Raw genomic sequence first — 26,555 nt, 5'->3', positions numbered from 1 at the left:
CTTTTTGATATGTCTATTGTTATGGTTATCACTATCATTACACATCCGCATATAAATGTTGCATTCATATGTGGATTTCACTCACTTTGAAAATAGAAACCATAATTTTTCTGATTTTAAATGAAATATGTTTAATAATAATAATAATAATAAGGTTTAATAATGAAAATTTGTTTACGTCAGCTTATTCTTTTCATCAGTGTTTGAACCATTTTAAAAGAAACCACATTTTCTGTATTTCATTTCTGAGTTAAAAAAATGAATGGACATTTTCTGCATTGGAAAGATGGCATTACAAAAATGCGGTAAAGTCAGGTATCGCATCCATCCATTCTCCAACCTGCTTGTCCTTTGCAGGACTGCAGAATTAAAATATTCAGACATCTTAAATACATTATAAGGAGATTTAATAAATATTTAAACTATCGAAATCTTAATTTTACTTTACAAATCTAGCAAAAGCTGTTATTGGATACTGATACTGAAGATTTTCTGGAACTCCTCCTCAAACATTTTCTTCAGCCTGGCACCCATTTGGCCAAATTTATTGTCCTTTAAAGAGCAAGAGAAAAAAAATTAAAGAACAAAATCTGTCTCAACTACGATCATTAATAACGTCCAAGATACGTGTCCACGTATAAGACACTGCAAAACAACTTCACTTCTTTTTAGAGTTTTGGTGATTTTTTTATTATGTAACGTGTTTCAGTGAATCTTACCCCATTGAACTTGCGGCAGTTGCTGAAAATGAGCTGAAAGTCTGAGAAGAATGCTCCTACCGTCTGATACGTACCACTTTCCAACTTCTGCTTTATTTTGTCCAGCCACATTGGCTGAGTTATGAACTCAGAGTATCTGCGCACCTGGAAGTCATTTTATTTCTGGTTTTTAATGCATTATAATCTTTAAGTCATATTTTTCATCACATTTATTCTATTTATTAACAATTTTAAATTTAACTAAGTCATGAAAAGAGCAAAAATCCCCCCTGCCATGCTCCTTCCAAAAGCAGCAAACTAGATTGAAGTGATTTTTAAGTTTTAAATATGGATATTTTTCTTACAAAACCACATCAGATCGCTAAAGGAGGCTTTAATTGACTGCCCCGGAGTCATGTGAGACACTTTTTAGGGTTTCTGCAGATATGAACAAGTGAAATTTAAGACTTTTTAAGACCTTTTTAATACCACCTTATTTGAAAACTAAGTCATGAAAAGAGCAAAATTCTAAAGTCAAGGAAGATGTAAAAGACAGCAAGAAGAAAAAACAAGACAATCTCACCGTTTTGCGTGGATCCTTAACAAACACCCTCTGGATGTCCTCTCTGTACACACACAACAGGAGGTAGCGGCAGTGCTAAAGATGACAAACAACACACATATCCACAATTAGGCCCATAAATAATTATTCTGTTTCTAAACCGGCTGAGCAGCATATGTACTTTAAGGCACTGAATTCTGTTACAGAATGTGAGCACCTTAAAGGTGTCCCATTATGCTCTTTTACAAAGTCTTTATTTTGTTTTGGGGATGCACTAGACTAGAACATGCTCTCATGCTTGGTGGTTCAGAAAACACATAATTTTTCACATAATTTACATTATTGCAATGGATTTCTCCCCAGGCTGGCACAAATGGCTGGATTAGTTCCGGGTTCCACCTTCCGAAAAACCAAATTTATTGTGATTGGTTAGCAGTCCCACTGCGTTGCGATTGGCGAACAGCTTAGACCACCTTCAGCACTGCCATGCCCCTTTCAAAAGCAGCAAACTAGATTGAAGTGATTGTTAAGTTTTAAATATGGATATTTTTCTTACAAAACCACATCAGATCGCTAAAGGAGGCTTTTATTGACTGCCCCGGAGCCATGTGAGGCACTTTTTAGGGTTTCTGCAGATATGAACAAGTGAAATTTAAGACTTTTAAAGACCTTTTTAATACCACCTTATTTGAAATTTAAGACCTAAACCTGTAATGGAAATACACACTATATTATATACATATATGTTATATTTAATGTGTTTAATGTAAAAAGTAAAAAAAAAAAAAAAAAAATATGGCTGTATAAAATTATATTAATTACTATGATATACAGTGAACTTTTCATATAAGCAGATACTATTTCACACAAAACATCCCCATAAAAGTACCACTAAATAATCACTGCGGTCATACCAGTTGCATCTTGAAAATACACGGTCACGCCAGCCGCACTTTTTTTTCCTGCGAGTCTAATCGCGCACTTACGGTATGGCTGATCTGATAGGAACGGTCAAAATGGATGTAAAGAATCTGTTAGAACGGTGTTTTCTTTATGTTTTAACAGATATTTTTCATCAGAACATAAATAAAGTAATGAAGACTGAAGATGTTTTAGCGGAAATGTGACCAAAACTATTCAAGACCTATCGAAACAGAATTTAAGACTTTTTAAGGCCTTTTTAGGAAAACGTTATTTAAGACTTTTTAAGGATCCGCAGACACCCTGTTTTTATTATGGATTGACTTGTTTTGGACTGATGGAGAAAAACACTCGTCTATGCAGTTCAGTTCTAAAGCTTGGGAGAGCCAGCATTATTTTTTACTATAACTCCGATTGCATTCGTCTGAAAGAAGGAAGTCATATACATATAGGATGCATGAAGGGTGAGTAAATAAAACACTACAGTAGGCTATTGTTGGTCCTATTGTCAGCCCACGAGATCGCTGATACATGTTATTATCATTATTGTCCTAATGTATTTATTATTTAGATGCCCAAAAACCATAAGGCTAGTGAAGCTATCTACACCAGGGCTATTCAATTAGATTAATCCGAGGGCCGGATTATCGAACCGAAAATTTAAAGGGGGCCAAGGGGGTGGTGGCTGTCCTGATCTCTTTCTAGGGGGGCCTATACAATTAAACTGAAATGCATATTCACTAAAATGAACTAATATCACCAACACCAACATCTATAAAAGGTTAATATTAGTGCTGTCTGTCAATCAATTTAAAAAAATAAAATAAATAAATAAAAAAATCACACATTTTTCTGTAATTAATCATGATTAATCGCATATTCATATATGAATTTTGTTATAATTTCACACTGAACCTCCAAATTAAGGTAGAAACAACATAAATTTTAAATATGTGTTTAATGGCATCTTTTTACTAAGTAGCCTATTATTAAAGAAGTATTGATATCAATACTGCTACTGGGGTCTCTATTAAATGAATTTTCTCTCAGTTTTACATATTGGCCCGGTTTCACAGACAGGGTTTAGGTTAAGCCAGGATTAGGCCATTGTTCAATTAGGACATTTATGTAGTTTTTAGAAATATTCCTTAGGTAAAAACATTACTGTTGTGCATCTTGAGACAAAACTAAAAATCTGACATATTTTAAGATCAGTCAGTGCAAGTTTCTTTCAGCTGAAACAGCTCAGACTTACATTTTAGTCTAGGACTAGGCTTAAGCCTTGTCTGTGAAACCGGGGGATTATGTCCATTCAACATTCATGTATAATTAAAAGCCAACATTTAATAGGCTCTGAAATATAAAACTACTTTTAATTTAAGAGATTTTAAAACATCTTCACATAAACTATAAATTGTTTATGCATAAACTACAGATTATTATTGCCATATACTGGTTAAAATTGTGATTTGATGTTATTTTAAATTTTACATAAGTGTTTGTTTACCACAAAGTATATTTTGGCCATCAAAAAACACTCAAATTAGATCAGAGCTTTAAAGTGCTGGAAATGGTTGTGCAAAATGCTTGAAAGTCATTGAAAAGTGCTTGAATTTCTCTCTCAAAAGGTTGTACAAACCCTGAAATGAATACTGTAATAACATTCGACTTTGCTTAAGTTGGTGTTACTTCTGGTTATCTGACATACCTCAGCGCTGTTTATAACAGAATTCTGAGCAGAATTTAAACGATTCTCACTAGATTTTGCAGCACCCTTAATTCATTCTGTTCGAATTCAAACACCTCTCACTGGATCTCGCAGCACTGTGCAGTTACAGTTTCGTGAAATCAGCTTTGGTTCCCGAGTAAAGGCTGTTCTGAGCTCGGACAAGTGTGCTTGCGTTGCGGTCTGAGCTGATAAACGTTTGGCTACTCTTTCGTTTCGTTTGCCGTTTAAGTTTTTCATACAAATCAGAAATAGCAGCGCTTATGAGCTGAATAACGCGGTGGTCGCGCCAGTGAGACCGCTCACAAAATGTATTCGCACAGGCAGAAAAAATGCGACTATTTGGTCGCAGTCTGGAGCCCTACCAGCGCTTGTTAAATCTGCCGTTGATGTTGCGGTCTCCGTTAGATTGTTGTTGTTTGTTGGCTCTCTTGCTTTTCTTTTTTGGCTGGCCCGGGTCAATGTTGCCGCCTAGTCGACAAATAAAAAAACAATTCAAGCCACCTGCGCATACTTCTCCCTCGGGCCGGACGAAGATGATTGGTGGGCCGCCAATTGAATAGCCCTGATCTACACTGTATGATGAATAAATCTCTTACCACACACTGCACACGTCTACGGCACGGACCCGACGCATCCACGGATGATCATTCACTAGTTAATGATACATTTACATGTGCACGAATAATGCGATTATTTCCAATAATCATAGTAAGGACTTAATCGCATTATGATGTTTACATGTCAAGAGCAAAGCTCTTCACTCCATTTTACATGGAATTTCCATTATTCCTATTTTTCTTTGGATTATGATCATGTCGTGCAATGTCCACAACATAAACTCAGTGTTTATTCACCGCCATCGTTTCTAATCTGCAGGCAGGCACGGCACCAGAATATTTTCTCTAACGGGGCTAATGGGGGGCTAGACCAATATGTGAGGCTGCAAAGAAAATAATCGATATTCATGATGTTAAAGTTACTTAATGAAGAAATTGTGGTTTTTTTTTTTAAAGAAAAGCAGCTCTGGTACACACCACATTTAACAGAAGTATTAATACAAGTGACCAGAGCCCTGCATTCCAGCCCGAGCCCGACGGGCAGCAGCGAGCATTTTAGGATTGCCTAAAGATTCCTGTTCCTGACCAAGAGCGCCCATCCTCTTTGTTTTTTTTATAGTAAAAGTAGATATTGTTTGTGAGTGCACACAAATAAACATAGACCCTTTAGTTACGAATAATGTATTACTCTTACCTTTACGAGCAAAAAAGTCGGCGTATTTTAAGATGTTTGCAATGCAAGTGATCGCGATGGCTCCTCCATTCCTGCAAAGCTCGCGTTAGCCTCCACTCTCCGCACAAACGATAAGATATAAGTCTTACAGCGCACATATAGGTTAAACATTCAAACTAACATTTTGATATGCTTGAACTGTTTAATATCTATAGATTTTATTTTTGGCAAGTCGTGATGATTTTAAAAAGGCTAAATTGATCAAGCATGTCAACTCATAATCTGCCGCTGGCTGCTTGGTCATTAAAAAAAACCTTATATTTATCAGAAAAAAAAATGCTCCAAATGTTTTTCTAAATTAACTTAATAAAAAACTGAAACGAAATATAATTACATTGCCATTTGGCCTATAACTGAACTAATTTAATAGCTAAAAAAAAAAAAGCTGTTTTGGAAGAAGTGGCCAAAAAGGATCAGCTGTTCGGCAGGGGCGCCGCTAAGGGGGGGGGGGAGTTAGGACAATTCTAAGGGCCCACGCACTTTAGGGCCCCCAGAGATCTGCTTTGGTGTGGTAGGAGGGGCCCAATCTCATATTTTGTCATAGGGCCCAAAATTGCGAGCGGCGCCCCTGTCGGCAAGAGCTGATCTAGGGCCTATATTTCAGGCCTATTCAGGGCTCTACATAAGACGACGAAAAAACCTTTTTACATGCAAAGGAAAGACTGCAAAACTGGACAGCACCACGCGCTCCGTGAGACTGGGTTGTGCGCTCAACATTAACACAGTTCATATGAATGCGTAATCGGAACTGTGCATACTTTACACTTAAACATTAAAGGTGCTATAGAATGCATTGAGAGAATATTTTAAATTGTTCTCTGATATCTACATAGAAGGTATATGGCATAGGAAAGTGCAAAAAATTGGTTTTACAGGTCCATTTACAACCCTAGGATTTGTACATAGAATGAAACAGTCTGTTTTGGCCTTATTTGGGAGCTTCATGAATATTAATGAGCTCTGCTCTGACTGGATGTTTCACAGACAGGCTCGTCTATAGCTCGCACATGGATAAAAATATATATTTAATTAGGAGCTCTAGCCGCTTTTAATATGCGGTTTGTTGAATCTGCCATTTTGAATCGCGGATATTTTAGTTTCATTACTGTGATCGCTCTGTGTAAAGTTATAATGCAGAGGGAGTGCTTCTTACCACACAAGTTGAGCAGCTTGACATTGATTCTCCAGATCTGTAAATCATTAGCCATCATCAGTGCAGTCATCTCTCTGTTTATGTGGTAAGTGAAATCCTATGTATTGTATAGCGCTAGCATTAAGCTAACCGTGTCCCTTCTGTGACTCACGTTGTTTTACTGATGTGCTGATGTTAGTCATGATTGGGCGATGCAAATGTTGGAGGCGTAACTATTAACGATCCCAGGAAAGTTTCGTAACAGTCGGTGTTATGTTGGAATTGACCTATTTTTCGGTGATCTTTTGCAAACACTAGATTTATATAAGAAGTAGGAAACGATGGTGTTTGAGACTCATGGTATGTCATGTCCATGTACTGAACTGTTATTATTCAACTATGCCAAGGTAAATACAGTTTTCCATTCTATGGCACCTTTAAATGAATGCCACATCTCAATCTCAGTGATGATGTAATGGATTAAATGTAGCCTAATGCAGGAAACTGCGCTCACATGACGCGTGTGGCAGATTACTGTGACAGATATGTGCTAACAGCATGGAACAGCACTCTTCTATCTCAGCTGCTTGGGTGGCTATTCAAAATTCTGATGGTGCTATAGCCCCCCCCTAGCCCCTGTGTAGCACCCTCCCTGTCTGCAGGTGCGTGGCACGTCAATCGTGTAAGTCACGAGCACATGCGCACTCTGGTCAAAGCGACAATACTGCGATTAAGGTGTTTACATGCCTGTATATTTCGATTAAAATCGGCATGCGCCACCTATGTTAATACGATTATGCTTGCTGCGATTACGAGCTTAATCGCAATATTGCCAAAATCTCATTATAATTGCATTAAGAGGGTCCATGTAAACGCACTCAATGTTCGTGCTTACATCAGCTTTGAGATTTGTAACTTTGTAGATGTTTTTTATGCCCAAACATACACACCATACACTGGCTAAAGTTCAAAAAGTGAAAAAGCATAATAGGACCCCTTTAAATATGTGTGTTCATCTTCTATATTAAGGTGCAAAATTTGTGTGTGTGTGTGTGTGTGTGTGTGTTTACCAATATGTATTGAGACACTGGGGCATTGAAAGCTTCTTCTTGTTCAGACATGTTACTGGGGCCATGCTGCTGTTGACTGTTTTTTAACATGCAGAAGGTACACATCCATTGCCTACAAGCGAACATGGACATATACAAAATGAATTTACAGCACACTTGCTGATTTAATGATTTCTGTTCTGTTTGTCTCTCTCACCCAGGTGAGTCTCCATCTACAGCTGGTATGTGACAGAGTGAATGAAAAGCTCGTGGACACTGGTCACAACACACAAGATCTTCCTCAGAGTCACACATAAAACACTCGTCGTCATTGTTCTGGTCCATCTAGTCAGAGGATGACGACATAACACGATATAACATATTATCATAATCACAGAAACAAGCTAAAATGCATTTTGCTCTATTTTACAGTCTTGTTTTGATATATAGGAATCTAACCATGTCTAAGTCATATTTCACTTCAAATGAAAAAAAAAAAACGCATTTTGCATCAAGAAAATTAAGCTAATTAAGATTAAGATTTTTTACATGTATTTTTACATTATTTTCATAACCATAAAGGGAACAGAAGAAAGAAACTCATCAATAAAGGTTTAGAACAAGTGGAGGGTGAATAAATGATGACAGAATGTTTGGGTGGACTATCCCTTTCAACTATTATTTTAAGCACTTTTCTTCCCAAATTCTCAGTACTGTAATTCCTAATATTCTCAATAGGCTTTAGATCATTATCACTGTAATGTAGATTTTTTTTTTACTGCATTCCATTAAAATTGCTAAAAAATATTACAATGATCTAAAGAAATACTTACACATATACAGATTGAATATGAATATAAATAGTTTTTTTTTTCACATTAAAATAATGAAAAGGAGTTGTTTTGTGCATATGGTAATGGAATTGCTGAAAACAATGCAAAAAATGTAATTCATACTAAAATAGTCTTAGTTTTCTTCAAGTAGAAAAAGTAAATTTAATCAAATAAAATATAATCATACACATTAATCTACACATTTAAAAGACTGTTAAGATTTTAAGTTAATATCATAAATTATTTTTTACGAAGACTGCTTGTGATTAACTATGTCAGGTAGAGATGTTTCTTACCATGTCTTTTTGAGTCCTGCATTTTACACATTTACACAAAAGGTAATGGATGCGCAGGATTTCTTTCTAGAAATTACAAACAAACAATAAACAAACAAACAAAAAATCGAATACTCATGGTTTTGATATGCTATCTCTCCCATTTGTTACCTCGAGCAAATAATTGAGTGTTTTTCCATGGCACAGTATATCTTTGTTCCAGTGTCCATCAGTGAGAGTCGGTTCCTGCTTTACAAATTCCTCCGGAGTGAACCATCTTTCCTCAGTACGTATACACTTCCCACGCCACCCTGCAACATAAAATAAACATTAACACTTTCCACTCAAACCTTCAACACAGACAAAACAAACTGAGGTCTACTCACAAATATGTGGAATAGCATACCTGACTTAAACCTGTCTTTGTACAAAGTCCCAGTAAGTGAAACACAGGTGACTGCTAAAGAAGGAGCCTGGAAAACAGAAAGATCTGCCATGTCTTCTTCCTCCTCTTCCTCAACTCTCCCTCTAAACTCTGTTCCTCCTCCTCTCCCTCCCTGAAAATCTTCAGGATCACTTTCCTCCACCAAACTGAAGTCTGAGTCTTGAGAAATAAAACACATTACTGCATTTAGACAGACAGCAGAGAGCCCGTAAATGAGTGTAAAAGATCATTACTCACCTTCACTGGAGCTCTCAGATGAGCTGACAGGAAACTGCTCATTCATGTTCTGCAGGAAGGAACAAAGTCACTTCAATGAATGTCAAATGAAAAAAGAGGAAAAGCAAAACCTGACATTGCACATAGAGAGGCAACGTACTTTTTGGACACATGTTCTCTTTTTTCTCACAATTGGTGGACACTGAAGATGGCCTTCCTAAAAAAAAAATTAGAAAGGAAGTGATCACACATGTATAAGAGGAGTCTGCTGTATTTAATGTAACTACATATTTATCTCAAATGTTACACACACATATATATATACAGTGTGTGTGCGTGTGTGTGTGTTTGCATACTTTATCAAAACAGTAAAAATTAATTTTAAAATATCTAAATAAAAAGTATTTTTGCAGTGTACGATTAGATTACAGCACAACCAAGCACAATTTCCAAATCCTTGTTTTTAACAAAGATCCCAGTAATCCCAACAATCTGTAAGTGCTTGCATCAATTACTTCTATGAGTTTCTTAAGTGGTGTGTTTCTGCAGCGGATGCTGGATTTCCAGTTTTTGCACCTTTCCTTTCCTCCAAACTTCTCAAAATCATCTGGGGTGAACCAGTGTCCCTTGGACAAAATACACTTCCCCCCTACAGGAGACAAGGATATAGAATGCATTCAGACGGAACGTTACACCCATAGAAAGTATAATAAATGCATACTGTCATTAGAATTAAGAGAAATGACAGCAAAAACTCAGTGATCGAACCTCCGGGCAGTTTGTCTCGATAGAGAGTGCCTTCTTTGTCCCCACAGGTTACAGGCAGCTGAGTTTTATAAATAGGCCAAATCCAAATCTCCTGCTCGTCTCCTTTCTTCACAGAAGATGCTGAGAAAGAGAGAGTGAAAATACAGAAACAGCACTTTAGGCACCAAGAAACAGTGTTATTTTAATATCACTGAGAAAATATTAACATTTGTATTAAAATTTTGAATAAAGTTTTATTTAATGTAAAAGTATTTATTTTATGTAGAAGTCAGGATAATTATATCCTACTCTATAATTATTTTTCTTTCAGTATACAAATTACATATAAATATTTAATCACAGTATATAAAATACACACACACACACACACACACACACACACACACACACACATATAAAAGTTTAGGCAAATTTTCCTATAACTTAAAAGCCCTGGCCAAAAAGAGGTGTTTAAGTTGAAATCCAATCATCAATCATAGCCCCAATTTTTGTTCAGAGCCGAGTGAATTTAAAAAATAAAAAAGACAAAAAAAGTCTCTCTTAAATAAGTGTGAAAACCAAAAGCTAATTAAAATTTTATTGGTTATGAATAAACTCATCTACGATTAGTCAATAACATTCAGCAGCCGTGAAAATTTTTTTTTTTTTTTTTTTTTAAACCATTGAAGCGCTGCTATAAATGGATCCCCAGTGCATCTACCAACCCCCCAAAAAGTGAAAAAGGACAACCCAGTAACTTTGCTTGGTAAGACTTTCTCTGCAAGCATGCAAAACATTTCCATCTATAGTGCCTGCCATTAACATAAACTTGTGTGTATTTGACAGTTTAAGCGTAATAAGACATGAAAGAGAACTTAGTTTAGCAGTCACATGCAGTGTGACAGTCACTTTCTGTGTGTGCTTTAAATACTGTATATATCAAGTTTAAACTAATATGGTTTTATGGTATTAAAATCAAATGTCCTCTTGTAATCATCTCCACAATAATCATCAATAACGTCCAAGATATGTGTCCACGTATAAGACATTGCAAATCAAAACGCATGATTTCAGCATGATAAACATGATCGAAATGCTACAATTAAAAATTGTATACATCTTATATACATTATAATGAGACCTAATGAATATTTTAAAGCTACTCGGATCTTAGTTGTATCTTTGAAAGATTAGTAAAAGCTGTGATTGTATACTGATACTGAAGATTTTCTGGAACTCTTCCTCAAACATTGCCTTCAGCCTGGCACCCATTCGGCCAAATTCATTGTCCTTTAAAAGAGAACAAAAATGGAGAACAAAATACCAAACATATCTGTCAAAAATCAAATGTCCTCTCGTAAAGTTAATCATCTCAACAATAATCATCAATAATGTCCATGTATAAGACACTGCAAAACAACATTTTCTTTTAGGGTTTTTTTTTTGTTTTGGTGATTTATTTATTATGTAACGTGTTTCAGTGAATCTTACCCTGCTGTAGTTTCTGAAAATGAGCTGACAGTCAGAGACGAACGCTCCTACCATCTGATACGCACCACTTTCCAACTTCTGCTTTATTTTGTCCAACCACATTGGCTGAGTTATGAACTTAGAGTATTTGGGCTCCTGGAAATCATTTTATTTCTGTTTTTAATGCATTAACAATTTCAAGTCATATTGTTTATTACTTTTATTTTATTTATTAACTATTTTTAATCAAACTAAGTCATGAAAAGAGTAAAATTCTGAAGTTAATTGACATGTAAAAGACAGCAAGAAAAAAAACGAGACGATCTCACCATTTTGCGTGGATCCTCAACAAACACCTTCTGGATGTCTCTGTACACACACAACAGGAGGTAGCGGCAGTGCTAAAGATGACAAACACCACACATATCCACAGTTAGGCCCATAAATAATTATTCTGTTTTTAAACTTGCTGAGCAGCCTAGGCAGCACTTTAAGACATTTAAGGCTGTTAAAATATGTGAGCACCTTAAATGTTTATGTTTATCTTCTATATTAAGATGTTGAATTTGTGTGTGTGTGTGTGTGTGTGTGTGTGTGTGTGTGTTTGTTTACCAATATGTATTGAGACACTGGGGCATTGAAAGCCTCTTGTTCAGACATGTTAATGGGGTCACGCCATTGTTGACTGTTTCTTAACACACAATAGGTACAAATCCATTCCCTACAAGCAAACACACATATATAATGAAGGTACAGTACACTTGCTGATTTAATGATTTCTGTTCTGTTTGTCTCTCTCTTACCCAGGTGAGTCTTCATCTACAGCTGGTAGGTGACAATCTGAATGAAAAGCTCGTGGACACTCATCACAGCACACAAGATCTTTCTCAGAGCGACAAACATAACACTCGTCATCATTGTTCTGGTCCATCTAGTCACATGACACAACATAACATTTTATCATCACAGAAATAAACGCAAATGTATTTTGATTTTCTATCTTACAATCTTGTTTTGATTTATAGGAATCTAACCAAAACAAATCATATTTGGGTGGACTATCCCTTTCAACTACTATTCCTAAATTCTCAGTACTGTAATTCCTTATATTCTTAATAGGTTTTAGATTATTTTCACTGTTATGTAGTTTTTTTTTTACTGCATTCCATTTTTTATATAAGAATAAAATGCTACAAATATTACAATAATCCATTAATTCTTACATGAAAGCCAACTGACTATTTTTCCTAAATAAAAAAAATGAAAAGGAGTTGTTTTTGTGCATATGGTAATGAAATTGCCAAATATTTGGTTAACTGACATAAAACTAATGTCACGACGCAAAAAAATAATTATTATATCATATCTAAAATAGGCGTAGTTTTCTTTAGGCAAAAAAAGTTAAATGTAAAAAATATAACAAGACAATTTAACACATAAATATACATATGTACACTTTAATGTACACATTTAAAAGTATTTAAGTTAAAATCATTATTTATTTCAAGCAAGAATGTGTTTATGTTTCTCACCACGTCTTCCTCTTCAGTACTGCAGTTTACACATTCACATAGAAGAGAATGGATGAGCAGGATTTCTTTCTAGAAATTACAAACAATAAATCAACAAACAAATAAATACATACTCGTACTTTTTGTGTGTGCTCTCCCATTTGTTACTTTGTTTAAAAAGTTGAGCGTCTTTCCATGGCACAGTATATATTTCTTCCAGTGTCCACCAGTGAGAGTCTGTTCCTGCTTTACAAATTCCTCCGGAGTGAACCATCTTTCCTCAGTACGTATACACTTCCCACGACTCCCTGCAACACAACATAAAAATAAAAACTTCCCACTCAAACCTTTGACACAAAACAAAACAAAGGAGTTCTGCACACAAATCAGTGCAATAACGTACCTGACGCAAACCTGTATTTGTAGAGAGTCCCAGTAAGTGAAACACAGGTGACTGGTAAAGAGGGAGCCTCAAAAACAGACAGATCGGCCATGTCTTCTTCTTCCTCCTCCTCTTCTTCCTCAACTCTCCCTCTAATTTCTGTTTCTCCTCCTCTCCCTCCATGTTCCTGGAAATGTTTAGGATCACTTTCCTCCACCAAACTGAAATTTGTTTCTGAGTCTTGAGAAATAAAACACATTACTACATTCAGACAGACAGCAGAGAGCATGTGAATAAGCGAGGATGATGGGTACTCACCTTTACTGGAGCTCTTGTTTGAGCTGATACAAAACTGCTTATTAATGTTCTGCAGGAAGGAACAAAGTTACTTAATACATGTCAAATGAAAAGCAGAGGAAAAGCAAAACCTGATATTGCACATAGACATTGACAAAGTATTGACAAAATACTTTTTGGACAAATGTTTTCTTTCTTCGCTTCTTCTGTGGACACTCAAGATACCCATCCTGAAAAAAAATGAGAAAGGAAGTGATCACACATGTATATAAGGGTTCTGCTGTATTTAATAAAAGTTTGCTGTGTGTAACTCTCGTTCCTTGAAGGAGGGAAAGGAGACATCACAGCGGTGACCGATGAATTTTGATCTTGCTTAGAGAGACTAATTCACTTTAAGTGTAAATTAAATGAGCCAATGCACATTGGCATGAGATGATTGCATCCTGCTGCTGATCGTAGGCAGCAGGTGCAGCGCTTAATCAAGTTTTTGCTGAGGGGTCGAGCCAGCAACCTGGCCCCTCAGCAGTGGTTACAGCAGCTGTGGCGACGAGACATTGCGTCTCCATTCCCACCTTCAGGGAACAAGCGTTGCATACGTAACCAAGATGTTCCCTTTTAGTCGGTCATTCTCGACATCACATCTGTGACCGACTGATGCCCCTTCAAGTGTCCTGAGCAAGCCTCCTGCACCCCCTTTCTGGCCTAGGCCGGAGGTTACATCAAGAAGACCAGTCACTGTATACCAGTGTATACCTTCAGTGAGACTGGAACACTGGGAACGTGTGGAAGCCCCATGAAACCATGAAGAAAATGAAAGAAAAGGCTAAGATCCCAGTAATCTGTAAGTGCTTGCATTATTTACTTCTATGAGTTTCTTAAGCGGAGTTTTTTTTTCGCAGCGGATGCTGAGTTTCCAGTTTTTCCACCTTTCCTTCCCCCCAAACTTCTCAAAATCACTGGGGGTGAACGAGCGTCCCTGGGAAAAAATACACTTCTCCCCTACAGGAGAGAAGGATAGGATGCATTCAGACCAAACAATCTACCCATAAAAAGTATAATAAATACATACTGTAATAAAATTAAGAGAAATTATAGCAAAAACTGATGGTGAACCTCTAAGCAGTTTGTCCCGATACAAAGTGCCTTCTTTATTCCCACAGGTTACAGGCAGCTGAGTTTCATAAAACTTCCACTTCCTAATCTCCTGCTTGTCTCCTTTCTTCACAGGAGATGCTGAGGAATAATGACACAGATCAGGATAGAGTGAAAGTACAGAAACAAGACATCAGGCACCAGGAAACACTGTTATTTTAGAATCACTGAAATAATATGATTGTTTTATTATTATTTCTTATTATAATTTCTATCTTTAGATCAATTGTGGGCCCTATGTCTCACCTGGTTGCCTGCTGACAGCAACACTGTCAAGCAACATTGCTCAAAAAGCTGCCCCATGTACTGTATCATCACCTTTATTTATTATTTCAGCTTCGGTTATTTTAGCACAAATAAGAAATGTTTTCTCTGCAACTATCTGAAATAAAATGTTTATATACAGTATCTCGCAAAAGTGAGTACACCCCTCACATTTCAACAACCATTTTAGAATATCTTCTCAAGGGACAATACAATAGAAATGAAACTTGGATATATTTTTGAGTAGTTAATGTGCAGCTTGTATAGCAGTATAGATTTATTGTCCCCTGAAAATTACTCAACATACAGCCATTATTGTCAAAATAGCTGGAAAAAATTTAGTACACCCTAAGTGATAACAGCAGTATGTTGTTTAACCATGCAAAGCCACATGTCCTATTCATCATGTTTATGTTTTTGTCTGCTTGACAGGACCATACAAAATTAGAGCAGTTAAAATTTGATGATTTAAGTACAATTCTCTCATACTGACCATTGGACGTTCAACATGGCATCTCATGGCAAAGAACTCTGTGAGGATTTAAGAAATTGGAATTGTTGCTCTCCACAAAGATGGCCAAGGCTATTAGAGGTTCAGTAACACCCTGAAACAGGCCTTGCAAGGGTAAATCAATGAAGTTGAGCACTCGTTCTGTGCAGGTGCAGAAGCTGGCTTTAAAAAAAAAAAAACTGATTCATGAGTGCTGCCAGAATTGCTTTAGAAGTTGCAGAAGTAGAAGGTCAGCTTGTCAGTGCTCAGACCATACACCGCACACTGCAACAAGTTGGTTTGCATAGGCGTTGTCCTAGAAGGAAGCCGGCTCAAAAACAGTTTGCTGAAGACAACCTGTCCAAGAGCATGAATTACTGGAACCATGTCCTGTGGTCTGATGATACCATAAGATAAACTTGTTTGGCTCAGATGGTGTCCAGCGTGTGTGGCGATGCCCTGGTGAGGAGTACCAAAAAAATTGTGTCTTGCCTACAGTCAAGCAAGGTTGGTCACGGTAGCATCATGGTCTGGGGCTGCATGAATGCTGCTGGTACTGGAGAGCGGTAGTTTATTGAGGGAAACATGGATTCCATTATGATATATTATATCCATTATACTGTACATTCTGAAGGAGAACGTGATGCCTTTCCTCCAGAAACTAGGCCAAATAGCAGTTTTCCAACTTGATAACGACCCCAAACACACCATCAAGATGATAACTGCTTTGCTGAGGAAGCTGAAGGTGAAGGTGATGGGGTGGCCAAGTATGTCTCCAGACCTGAACCCTATTAAGCACCTGTGGGGCATCCTCATGCATAAGGTAGACATGCACCATGTGTCTAACATCCAGCAGCTAAGTGATGTCATTATAGAGAAGTGGAAGAGGATCCCAGCAACAACCTGTCATTCCATCAGTCCATCCAGGATGATTAAGGCAGTGCCAGATAACAATGGTGCTAACACAATATATTGACAATTAAGACAAGTTCACTTAGGGTGTACTGGCTTTTGTTGCCAGCTATTTTGACAATAATGGCTGTATGTTGAGTAATTTTCAGGGGACAATAAATCTGTACTACTATAAGAGCTGCACATTGACTACGTTTCATTTCTATAGTATTGTCCCTTGAGAAATGTGAGGGGTGTACTCACTTTTGTGACATACTGTGTGTGTGTGTGTGTATATATACACACACACACACACACACACACACACACACACACACACACACACACACACACACACACACATGTTGGGTTTACATGTTTTATGGGGACATTCCATAGGCGTAATGGTTTTCATACTGTACAAACCGTATTTTATATGGCCCTACACCTACCCTACACCTAAACCTAGCCCTCACAGGAGATTGTGCATACTTTTACTTCATCAAAAAAACTCATTGTGCATGATTTATAAGCCTGTTTCCTCATGGGGACCTGAGAAATGTCCCCACAAGGTCAAAATCTACTGGTATTCCTATCCTTGTGGGGACATTTGGTCCCCACAACGTGATGAATACCAGGTACACACACACACACACACACACACACACACACTAAAGATTAGGCCTGTCAAATGATTAATCACGATTGATCACATCCAAAATAAAAGTTTGTTTACATACTAAATGTGTGTTTACTGTGTATATTTATTATGTATATATAAATACACACACTTACATGTATATTAAAGAAAAATGTTTTAGATTTATATGGGAAATATTTATAATTCTATATATAGTCTAAATTAAATAGAAGCATACATAATAAATATACACAGTAAACACACATTTGTTATGTAAACATAAACTTTTATTTTTGGATGTGATATAAATATTGTATGAGTGATCATTAATCAGTGAAGCTACATATCATTTCTACATGACTCCGGGTTCTCTAATAGGAACACTGTAGTGCAGGGGTGCTCAACCCTGTTCCTGGAGAGCTACCTACCTGCAGACTTTTGTTCCAGCCCTGTTCCAACACAGCTGTCTGTAATTATCAAGTGCTACTTAAGAGATTAAGAGGTTTAGAGGTTGGAGCTGAACTCTGTAGGATAGTAGATCTCCAGGAACAGGGTTGGGCACCCCTGCTGTAGTGGTTAGCTCACTCCAAACCAGCATTATGTTTAGTTCCCCAGTTCCCCAAGCTCCACCCATCCAATCTCAAGCCAATCAGGACTGTCTCACAGGCTTTATTAGTTGCACCTGTGCCCTCCGTTTGATCTTTTGCGGCATGGCTGAACAGTAAAGAGGACTGAGTTTTGTTCTCTTCATTGTATTTTTCCTGCGTGTGCGTACTTGCGTTCTTTTGTAGAAACCACACGCACAAATGCACACCCCTTTCCACACAAATCCTCCCTGCTTGTGTAATAAAGACAATTAAACTGGATGTGACTAGACCTCTGCTCTTATCGACAGCCCCACTGGCTTCAAGCTATCTCCCTAAGCATTCTTGCTACCTCCTTTTCATTTTAACAAAATTGATATATCCAGTTTAAATTTTTTGCTTCCCAAACTAAAATGGAACACACAGAAGCTTATTTTTCTAGTCAGCATTTATCCAGCTGCTAAGGCATAGGCTACAACATGTATATTATTGTCATCATTTCAAAAAACTGCTATATCCAGCAAAGGGAACCTTCAGAACAGTTTCAATTTCAATTTAATAAAAAATATATATAGAAGCTTTTTAAAATTTAGAATTGAAACAAGTACAATAAGTTACCAATCAAATTACATCAGTATTAACAAAATTTATTTGTACCACAGAGGGGGCACAGAAAAACACAAAAGTGGCTTGTAGGTATATTTTTATGCGGCATGAGTGCAATCAAATTCTTAAATGCATGTTTAGATTGATGTTTTAAATATAAACTAATGAATATAGAAACGTTACATTATTTAAATAACTTAAAAGATAGGCTACTTTAAAAGCTACTTTAAGGCTACTTTTTGACTGTCTTCATGAATGGGAATTTAAATCGTTGACTCTCTAGATTCCTTTAAAAATGCATTTTGATTTATAACGCTGTTTGAATGGAGATGCACAGCGGTGCAGTGGTGACTTGTTTCAAACTATTTTTGATGACGAAATAGAGCAAAATCAGGTAATAGACATTGTAAGTCACTTAATATTAACTTTTTGCTTGTTTAACTGTTGTATTAAATCAATATATTACAAACTCCCTTAAAATCATTAAAAGCTGTCACTCATCTCAGTTCAAGGCAATCTCACAAAGTTTCATTATAATCAACGAAGCTCTCTACACTGCATAATGAATCCCTTATGTACACTCTCTCTACACAATGTTTATGAAAGGATTCATGAGATATTTCCATGATAAATTACTCAACGCTGCAAAAATGCGTAGAAAGCTTTGAAGCTCCCCTCAGTGCAACTGCGGTAGTTCAGAGGGACTTACAGAATGAGTTTTTTTTTTTGTTTTTTTGCCTGGTTTCAGTTGACTGGGTGTAAAAGCAGAGACAAGATCAGGATTATCACTATCGTCACTACTTCTATCATCTTTACCTCTTATACTTTTGTAGCTCTTCTTCTTCCCTTTCTCTACCTTTCCTTCACTTTCCTCCTCTGTCGCGGTCTCAACATCAGGAGGTTTGTCACAGAGTTTGATAGGGCCTGGGACAAAGAAAAGAATAAAAAGATACTGTACATATACACTGCTCAAAAAAATAAAGGGAACACTAAAATAACATCCTATATCTGAATGAATGAAATATTCTTATTAAATACTTTGTTAGCTGAATGTGCTGACCACAAAATCACACAAAAATTATCAATGAAAATCAAATTTATTAACCCATGGAGGTCTGGATTTGGAATCACACTCAAAATTGAAGTGGTAAAACACACTACAGGCTGATCCAACTTTGATGTAATGTCCTTAAAACAAGTCAAAATGAGGCTCAGTAGTGTGTGTGGCCTCCACATGTCTGTATGACCTCCCTACAACACCTGGCCATGCTCCTGATGAGGTGGCGGATAGTCTCCTGAGGGATCTCCTCCCAGACCTGGACTAAAGCATCTGCCAACTCCCGGACAGTCTGTGGTGCAACGTGGTGTTGGTGGATGGACCGAGACATGATGTCCCAGATGTGCTCCAATGGATTCAGGTCTGGGGAACAGGTGGGCCAGTCCATAGCATCAATGCCTTCGTCTTGGGTCTGGGTCTGAGGATCTCATCTTGGTACCTAGTGGCAGTCAGGCTACCTCTGGTGAGCACATGGAGGGCTGTGCGGCCCTCCAAAGAAATGCCACCCCACACCATTACTGACCCACTGCCAAACCAGTCATGCTGGAGGATGTTGTAGGCAGCAGGAAGTTCTCCATGGCGTCTCTAGACTTTGTCACATCTATCACATGCTCAGTGTGAACCTGCTTTCATCTGTGAAGAGCACAGGGCGCCAGTGGCGAATTTTCCAGTCTTGGTGTTCTCTGGCAAATGCCAAACGTCCTGCACGGAGTTGAGCTGTAAGCACAACCCCCACCTGTGGACATCGGGTCCTCATACCACCATCATGGAGCCTGTTTCTGACCGTTTGAGCAGACACATGCACATTTGTGGCCTGCTGGAGGTCATTTTGCAGGGCTCTGGCAGTGCTCCTCCTGTTCCTCCTTGCACAAAGGTGGAGGTAGCGGTCCTGCTGCCGGGTTGTTGCTCTCCTACAGCCTCCTCCACGTCTCCTGATGTACTAGCCTGTCTCCTGGTAGCGCCTCCATGCTCTGGACACGACGCTGACAGACATTCTTGCCACATGTCGCATTGATGTGCCATCCTAGATGAGCTGCACTACCTGAGCCACTTGTGTGGGATGTAGACTCCGTCTCATGCTACCACTAGACTGAAAGCACCGCCAGCATTCAAAAGTGACCAAAACATCAGCCAGAAAGCATAGGAACTGAGAGGTGGTCTGTGGTCACCACCTGCAGAACCACTCTTTTATCAGGGTGTCTTGCTAATTGCCTATAATTTCCACCTGTTGTCTATTTCATTTGCACAACAGCATGTAAAATTGATTGTCAATCAGCGTTGCTTCCTAAATGGGCAGTTTGATTTCACAGAAGTGTGATTGACTTGGAGTTACATTGTGTTGTTTAAGTGTTCCCTTTATTTTTTTGAGCAGTGTACATGAACCAATTCTTGCTCTGTCATTGCATAGTAACACGGTGTGAGCCTCTAGATAACAAAACATAAAGCTGATAATAATCAAAAGTATTGATTGTCCAGCAGACTGCTACTGCGTTGTTGTTGTTTTTTTTAGTTAAGGTTTACTTATAACAAGTAAAAAAAAATGTTTTTTTTTTTTTTTTTTTTTTTTTTACTGGTACTCATGGAATAAGGGTTTTTGTCTGGTTTCTTCAGACTGGGTGTGAAAGCAGAGAAAAAAAATCAGGATCATCACTTTACTCACTACTTCTATCATCTTCACTTTTCTTTCTTTTGTTGTTCATCTCCTTTCCTTTCTCTGCCTTTCCTTTACTTTTCTCCTCCTCTGTCGGTGTTGAAACATCTGGAGGTTTCTCATAGAGTTCGATAGGGCCTGGGACAAAGAAAAAAAGAAAAAGATACTGTACATATATATGAACCCATTCTTGCTCTGTCATTGCATAGTAACACAGTGTGAGCCTCTATATAACAAAACATAAAGCTGATAATAATCAAAACTACTGACTGTCCAGCAGACTGCTACTGAGTTTTATTTTAGTTAAGGTTTACTTTATTACAAGTAACACACAATGTTTTTTTTTTTCCTCTGGTAGTCATAGAATAAGTTTTTTTTCACTACTTCTATCATCTTTACTTTTCTTTTTTTTGTAGTTCATTTCCTTTCCTTTCTCTGCCTTTCCTTTCCTTTTCTCCTCATCTGTCAGTGTTGAAACATCTAGAACTTTCCCACAGAGTTTGATAGTGCCTGGGACAAAGAAAAGAATAAAGAGATACTGTACATTTATATGAAAATACTTGCTCTATCACAGCATAGTAACACAGTGTGAGCCTCCAGATAACAAAACATAAAGCTGATAATAATCAAAACTACTGACAGTCCAGCAGACTGCTAGAGTATTTTTTTTTTGTTACGGTTAACTTTATTACAAGTAACACAAAATGTTTTTTGTTTTTTTTTTCTCTAAAGAATACCTTTTGTTTTGTCTGGTTTCTTCAGACTTGGTGTGAAAGCAGAGAAAAGATCAGGATCATCACTATACTCACTACTTCTATCATCTTGACTTCGCTTTCTGTTGTAGTTCATCTCCTTTCCTTTCTCTGCCTTTTCTTTAATTTTCTCCTCATCTGTCAGTGTTGAAACATATAGAACTTTCTCACGGAGTTTGATAGGGCCTGGGAAAAAGAAAAGAATAAAGAGATACTGTACATTTATATGAAAATACTTGCTTTATCATAGCACAGTAACACAGTGTGAGGCTCTAGATGACAAAACATAAAGCTGTCAATAATCAAAACTACTGAAAGTCCAGCAGACTGCTACTGAGTTTTTTTTTTTACGGAACCTATTATGCTGTCTACACTGGATGCGGCGCGACACGGCAAATCCTCGCCAGTAATCTGCTGCCGCGTTCTATTTATGACATGCTCACACAAAGTTTAAATGTTTTGTAACACTCGCTTTGTCGCGTCCAGTGTAGACAGACTTTAGCTGTTGCGGCGCGACAACTGTTGCGTCCGGGGTAGACACGATGTAAGTCGAGTTGCAAGTCCCCGAATTTAAGCTTCAAGTCCTAAACAAGTCATTAGTGCTGTTTGCCCAAATGAGTGTCTCTGCATTAAATACTACAGTAAATTTAAAGTCAATAATAGTCTATAGTAGGTATAATTATAAAAGATATAATAATTAATGATGTTTCATTGAGGAATTAATCATTGTTTGTGAAAAATATAAGCCTAATTGAATGAATAATTTATTTTAAGTCCACTGTTTCATTTGTTAAGAATTCAGTGATTTTAATGAATCAATTGAGTCAAATATTTAATAACTTGCTCATACGTAATACAGGCATTAATTTATCACCACCTACTGAAACGGCTTTACTGACATAGTATTTACAAAAAATGTATGGTACTTGACACATTGATACAGAGCGTTAATTGGGCAAAGAGATACATTAAATGAAACTGAAAAGTAAATATATAACAATAGCTATCATGTATACAAATGTTAAATAAAAATAAGAAACCATCAGTAAGACCATAAAGACTTGCTGAGCCATAGGGTTCAAGTCCAAGTTGAGTCACAAGTCATCAAATTTTGGACTCGAGTTTGAGTCAAATCTCGAGTCATGTGACTCAAGTCCACAACTCTGCTTGCTTTATCATAGCACAGTAACACAGTGTGAGCCTCCAGATAACAAAACATAAAGCTGATAATTATCAAGACTACTGACTGTCCAGCAGACTTTTTTTTAGTTAAGGTTTACTTTATTACAAGTAACAAAAAATTTTTTCTCTGGTACTCAAAGAGTATGTTTTGTTTTTTGTTTTTTTGTCTTGTTTCTTCAGACTGAGTGTGGAAGCAGAGAAAAGATCAGGATCATCACTATACTCACTACTTCTATAATCCTTACTTTTCTTTCTTTTGTAGTTCATCTCCTTTCCTTTCTCTGCCTTTCCTTTACTTTTCTCCTCCTCTGTTGGTGTTGAAACATCTAGAGGTTTCTCACAGAGTTTGATAGTGCCTGGGACAAAGAAAAGATTAAAGAGATACTGTACATGTATATGAACATACTTTATCATAGCATAATAACACAGCGTGAGCCTCTAGATGACAAAACATAAAGGTGATAATAATCAAAACTACTGAATGTCCAGCAAACTGCTACTGAGTTTTGTAGCTGTTGTTGTGGTTGTTACAGTTTATTTTATTACAATTAACACAAAATGTTTTTTTTTTTTTTTCTCTCTGGTACTCATAGAATAAGTTTTGTTGTTTTTTTTTGTTTTTTTTTTTGTCTGGTTTCTTCAGACTGAGTGTGAAAGCAGAGAAAAGATCAGGATCATCACTATACTCTATTTCTCTCATCTTTACTTCTCTTTCTTTTGTAGTTCATCTGCTTTCCTTTCTCTGCTTTTCCTTTACTTTTCTTCTCCTCTGTCGGTGCTGAAACATCTGGAGGTTTCTCATAGAGTTTGATAGGGCATAGGACAAAGAAAAAAATAAAGAGATACTGTACATATTTATACACATACTTGCTTCATCATAGCACAGTAACATAAATTAGCCTCAAAATGACAAAACATAAAGCTGATAATAATCAAAACTACTGACCATCCAGCAGACTGTTTTTGAGCAAGCGTAGCTTTGGATACAGCTGCAGGATATGATCTTCAAACACACAGCGCCAAAACTGTCGTATGTCCTGAGGTCTATCTTTCTCCAGCGAGTCCAGAACGTCATAGAAGCCCTTCTCCTTCTGTTTACGAGTATGCATGTTTTTCACATTCTACACACAAAAACAGAAAGGAAGATATAAAGGAAGATGGAAGTACAGTATGATCAGACATCTTATGCCTAAATATGCAAAATGATGAACCAACACACTTTGTCACAAAACTTTTCTAAAAAGTATAGTGGAAATACCACAGTAAAGTGATGGTAGTACATGTCTCAAAACATGATTACTATGGTTAAATGCCCCAAAACAATATTATAATGATACCACACCAAAAATATTAGGGTATTACCATACTATATATGCTCCAAAACATATGGTTGAATGTCCAAAAACAGTATTATTATAGTGCCTTGTTCAAAATAAATAAAAAATTACTCAATAAACATCTATTAAATTGCCATAGTACATTCCCCAAAACATTGTATAGCTCTGGTTGAATGCCCAAAAATAATTTTATTATAGTACCATGGCGAAAACAAAACAAAACATGGTATTGCCATGGTACATGCCTCCAAAATATGTACTAAGTTACATAAAACCATGGTAGTGGAACAACATAAAGGTGGGTGTGCTGCCTTCTACCTCAAAATGTTTCTCCGGCACCAGGTCGTGGTCGCGCAGTTGAGTGAGGAGTCTGTGCGGCTGTTCTATGCAGGAAATCTCGGTCTTTTTCCGGTGAAAGAAAAACAGCAACTCTTCATTCGTTTTCAAATCTAACGAGTCCATTTGCCCGCTGACTTTATAGTGCGATCTACAGTGCGACATGAAATCGTTTTAGCTAATTTACACAACAGCATATATTAATACAATGCAACAGTTACAATTGTGTTTTAAATACATAATTCTAAAGCAATGTACTGTATAACACTCGATCGTACCAAATGAATAGGTTGCATTTTGCATGCATATTTGACGTTACCTGTCTCCGACTGAACTCTCTGGAAGAATTTGTGTATTTCTGTAGGGGACTACAGAAACATTGTTGTTTCCAAAATTCCTGCCTATATCTTCTAACCTGTTTAATAAAAGTAAATGCAGAATGTGCGGAAGTGGTGTAGAAAAAAACGAATATAAACCTGTTACAACCCGGATCTTACGTCTGGTTTCTTTTAAAACAATTACAAAGGGCAGGGCGTATATATTACGCAGTACGCACACCGTTTCGACGTTTTATTAGGTTGTTAATCGTAATTTCATGTGTCCCAGTTCGGTAAATTACACAAATACGAATGCTGAAATTAAGTTTAACTTCCTGAATGAAGACCCTGCTAATATTAACCCTTTTACTGCCCCACCAAGAAAAAGGCAATGGAAAAAAAATTTGTTTGCATTTTTTATCTCTTTATGTCACTAACCACACTCAATGTTTTTTTTCTCTATAAATCCCATCATTTTTTAAATATTGACCTCTACCAAACGGTTGATATGTCACTTAATGGTAAAAGTACTGGAATTCAATCTGAAAATATGAACTATAACACTAATTTATTTAAAATTATAATCAAAAAAAAATTTTTTGTATATTGAATCTTCTTTATTTATTGAAGTATGCCATAAAATATTTCAGGTTTTCATTTTATCACGGAAATTATGTTTTCTTGTTTTTAATACAAAAAAAAAAAGAACTCAAATAACTAAAAGTAACAAAACAAAAGACATTCTTTCTGCATTGAAATAAATAAATAAGTAATAATAATAATAAAATAAAATAAAAACAGCAAAAGACAATAATATAATGGCATTTTAGGCTTTTATGTTTCAAGAAACACGCCGGCAAGTGTGGCAGTGCAACAGAATTTTTGTTTCTAGATAAATGAACATTTCTTTGTAAACCAGCAATGTTGTGTAGTGTAAACCAACATTAGAAACAATCCTTCAAACAATATAAAAAACTAGTGATTGTAAAACTTTTCAGCAAACATCTCTTGACAGTGAGAGTGCGCATTCTTTTACCATAGAAACTGTTGTAAAACAATAAAAAAATAAAAAAACACAAACAACAACAAACAAATAAATAACAATCTTAAAATTTTAATGTTAATACACCATTATTTGTCATTTAAGAAGTATCTGCAACTGATCATTATGTTTTTCAAACATTAATTCTATGATTTCATTATATGTAGGCCTACTTAAAAAATATCCAAAAGTGGCAAAAAAGACATACTTAAGAAATGATCTAAGTATATTCATGAGGAAATAACAATAGCAGTGTCATATTCATAACTATATGATCAGAAGTTTATATTTATCAGCAAATAGTCCATTCTGACTGCAGAAATGGATGATTTGAAAACATTAGCTTAGCATTTCTACCTTTACGATAAAGTGAGAAATCAACCGTTTGGTTGAGCACATTTATGAAAAATTATTGAAAACATACTGAAGTTTTTTTTTTTTTTTTTGGCAACAAGCAACGTAATTTTGTAAAGTTAGGGCTCCTACAGTGAAATATGTCAAAAAAAAAATATGCTTAGCTTGCAAAATTTCACCAAAAACAGTTCACATGGCAGGAGTGATTTCTTTGATTCTGACATCCATGAGAGAAGAAGTGTTGTCACAAGTAGGCCTACTGCTGATTGACAAAATGACATCTAGTGGATTTTTTTGGCATAACATAGCTCAACCAGATGGTAGAGATGGCTCAATCAGCATA

At 36.7% G+C, this 26,555-nt stretch overlaps 1 protein-coding gene across 1 annotated transcript; it reads right to left on the bottom strand.

Moving 5' to 3' along the window:
- Positions 1-465: 465 nt before the first annotated feature.
- On the bottom strand, positions 466-19,629 carry LOC141317196 (uncharacterized). The gene is made up of 26 exons (XM_073833004.1): positions 19,440-19,629; positions 19,001-19,108; positions 14,671-14,790; positions 14,420-14,556; positions 13,731-13,787; positions 13,579-13,627; positions 13,282-13,500; positions 13,047-13,186; positions 12,900-12,968; positions 12,171-12,298; positions 11,980-12,088; positions 11,697-11,768; positions 11,389-11,523; positions 11,112-11,187; positions 9,919-10,038; positions 9,666-9,799; positions 9,311-9,367; positions 9,172-9,220; positions 8,896-9,093; positions 8,661-8,800; positions 8,511-8,576; positions 7,599-7,726; positions 7,403-7,514; positions 1,282-1,356; positions 720-863; positions 466-552 (listed from the first exon to the last, which is right to left on the bottom strand). The coding sequence occupies exons 1-26, from the start codon at positions 19,627-19,629 to the stop codon at positions 466-468; spliced, it is 2,919 nt and encodes a 972-aa protein (XP_073689105.1).
- Positions 19,630-26,555: the final 6,926 nt, after the last annotated feature.

The sequence above is a fragment of the Garra rufa genome, chromosome 1 (assembly GCF_049309525.1).
Source record: "Garra rufa chromosome 1, GarRuf1.0, whole genome shotgun sequence".
Classification (NCBI taxonomy): Eukaryota; Metazoa; Chordata; class Actinopteri; order Cypriniformes; family Cyprinidae; genus Garra; species Garra rufa.
The sequence above is the reverse complement of the archived record's forward strand: the minus strand, read 5'-3'. Positions and strand labels throughout refer to the sequence as shown.

Coding starts and splice junctions, on each gene's coding strand:
- LOC141317196 (XM_073833004.1), bottom strand. CDS start 19,629: ATGGACTGGCCCACCTGTTCCCCAGACCTGAATCCATTGGAGCACATC. Junction 14,791..19,000: donor GAGCTACAAAAGTATAAGAG/GTAAAGATGATA, acceptor ATTATTCCTCAG/CATCTCCTGTGAAGAAAGGA. Junction 9,368..9,665: donor CACTTAAGAAACTCATAGAA/GTAATTGATGCA, acceptor TTTTTTTTTTAG/GAAGGCCATCTTCAGTGTCC.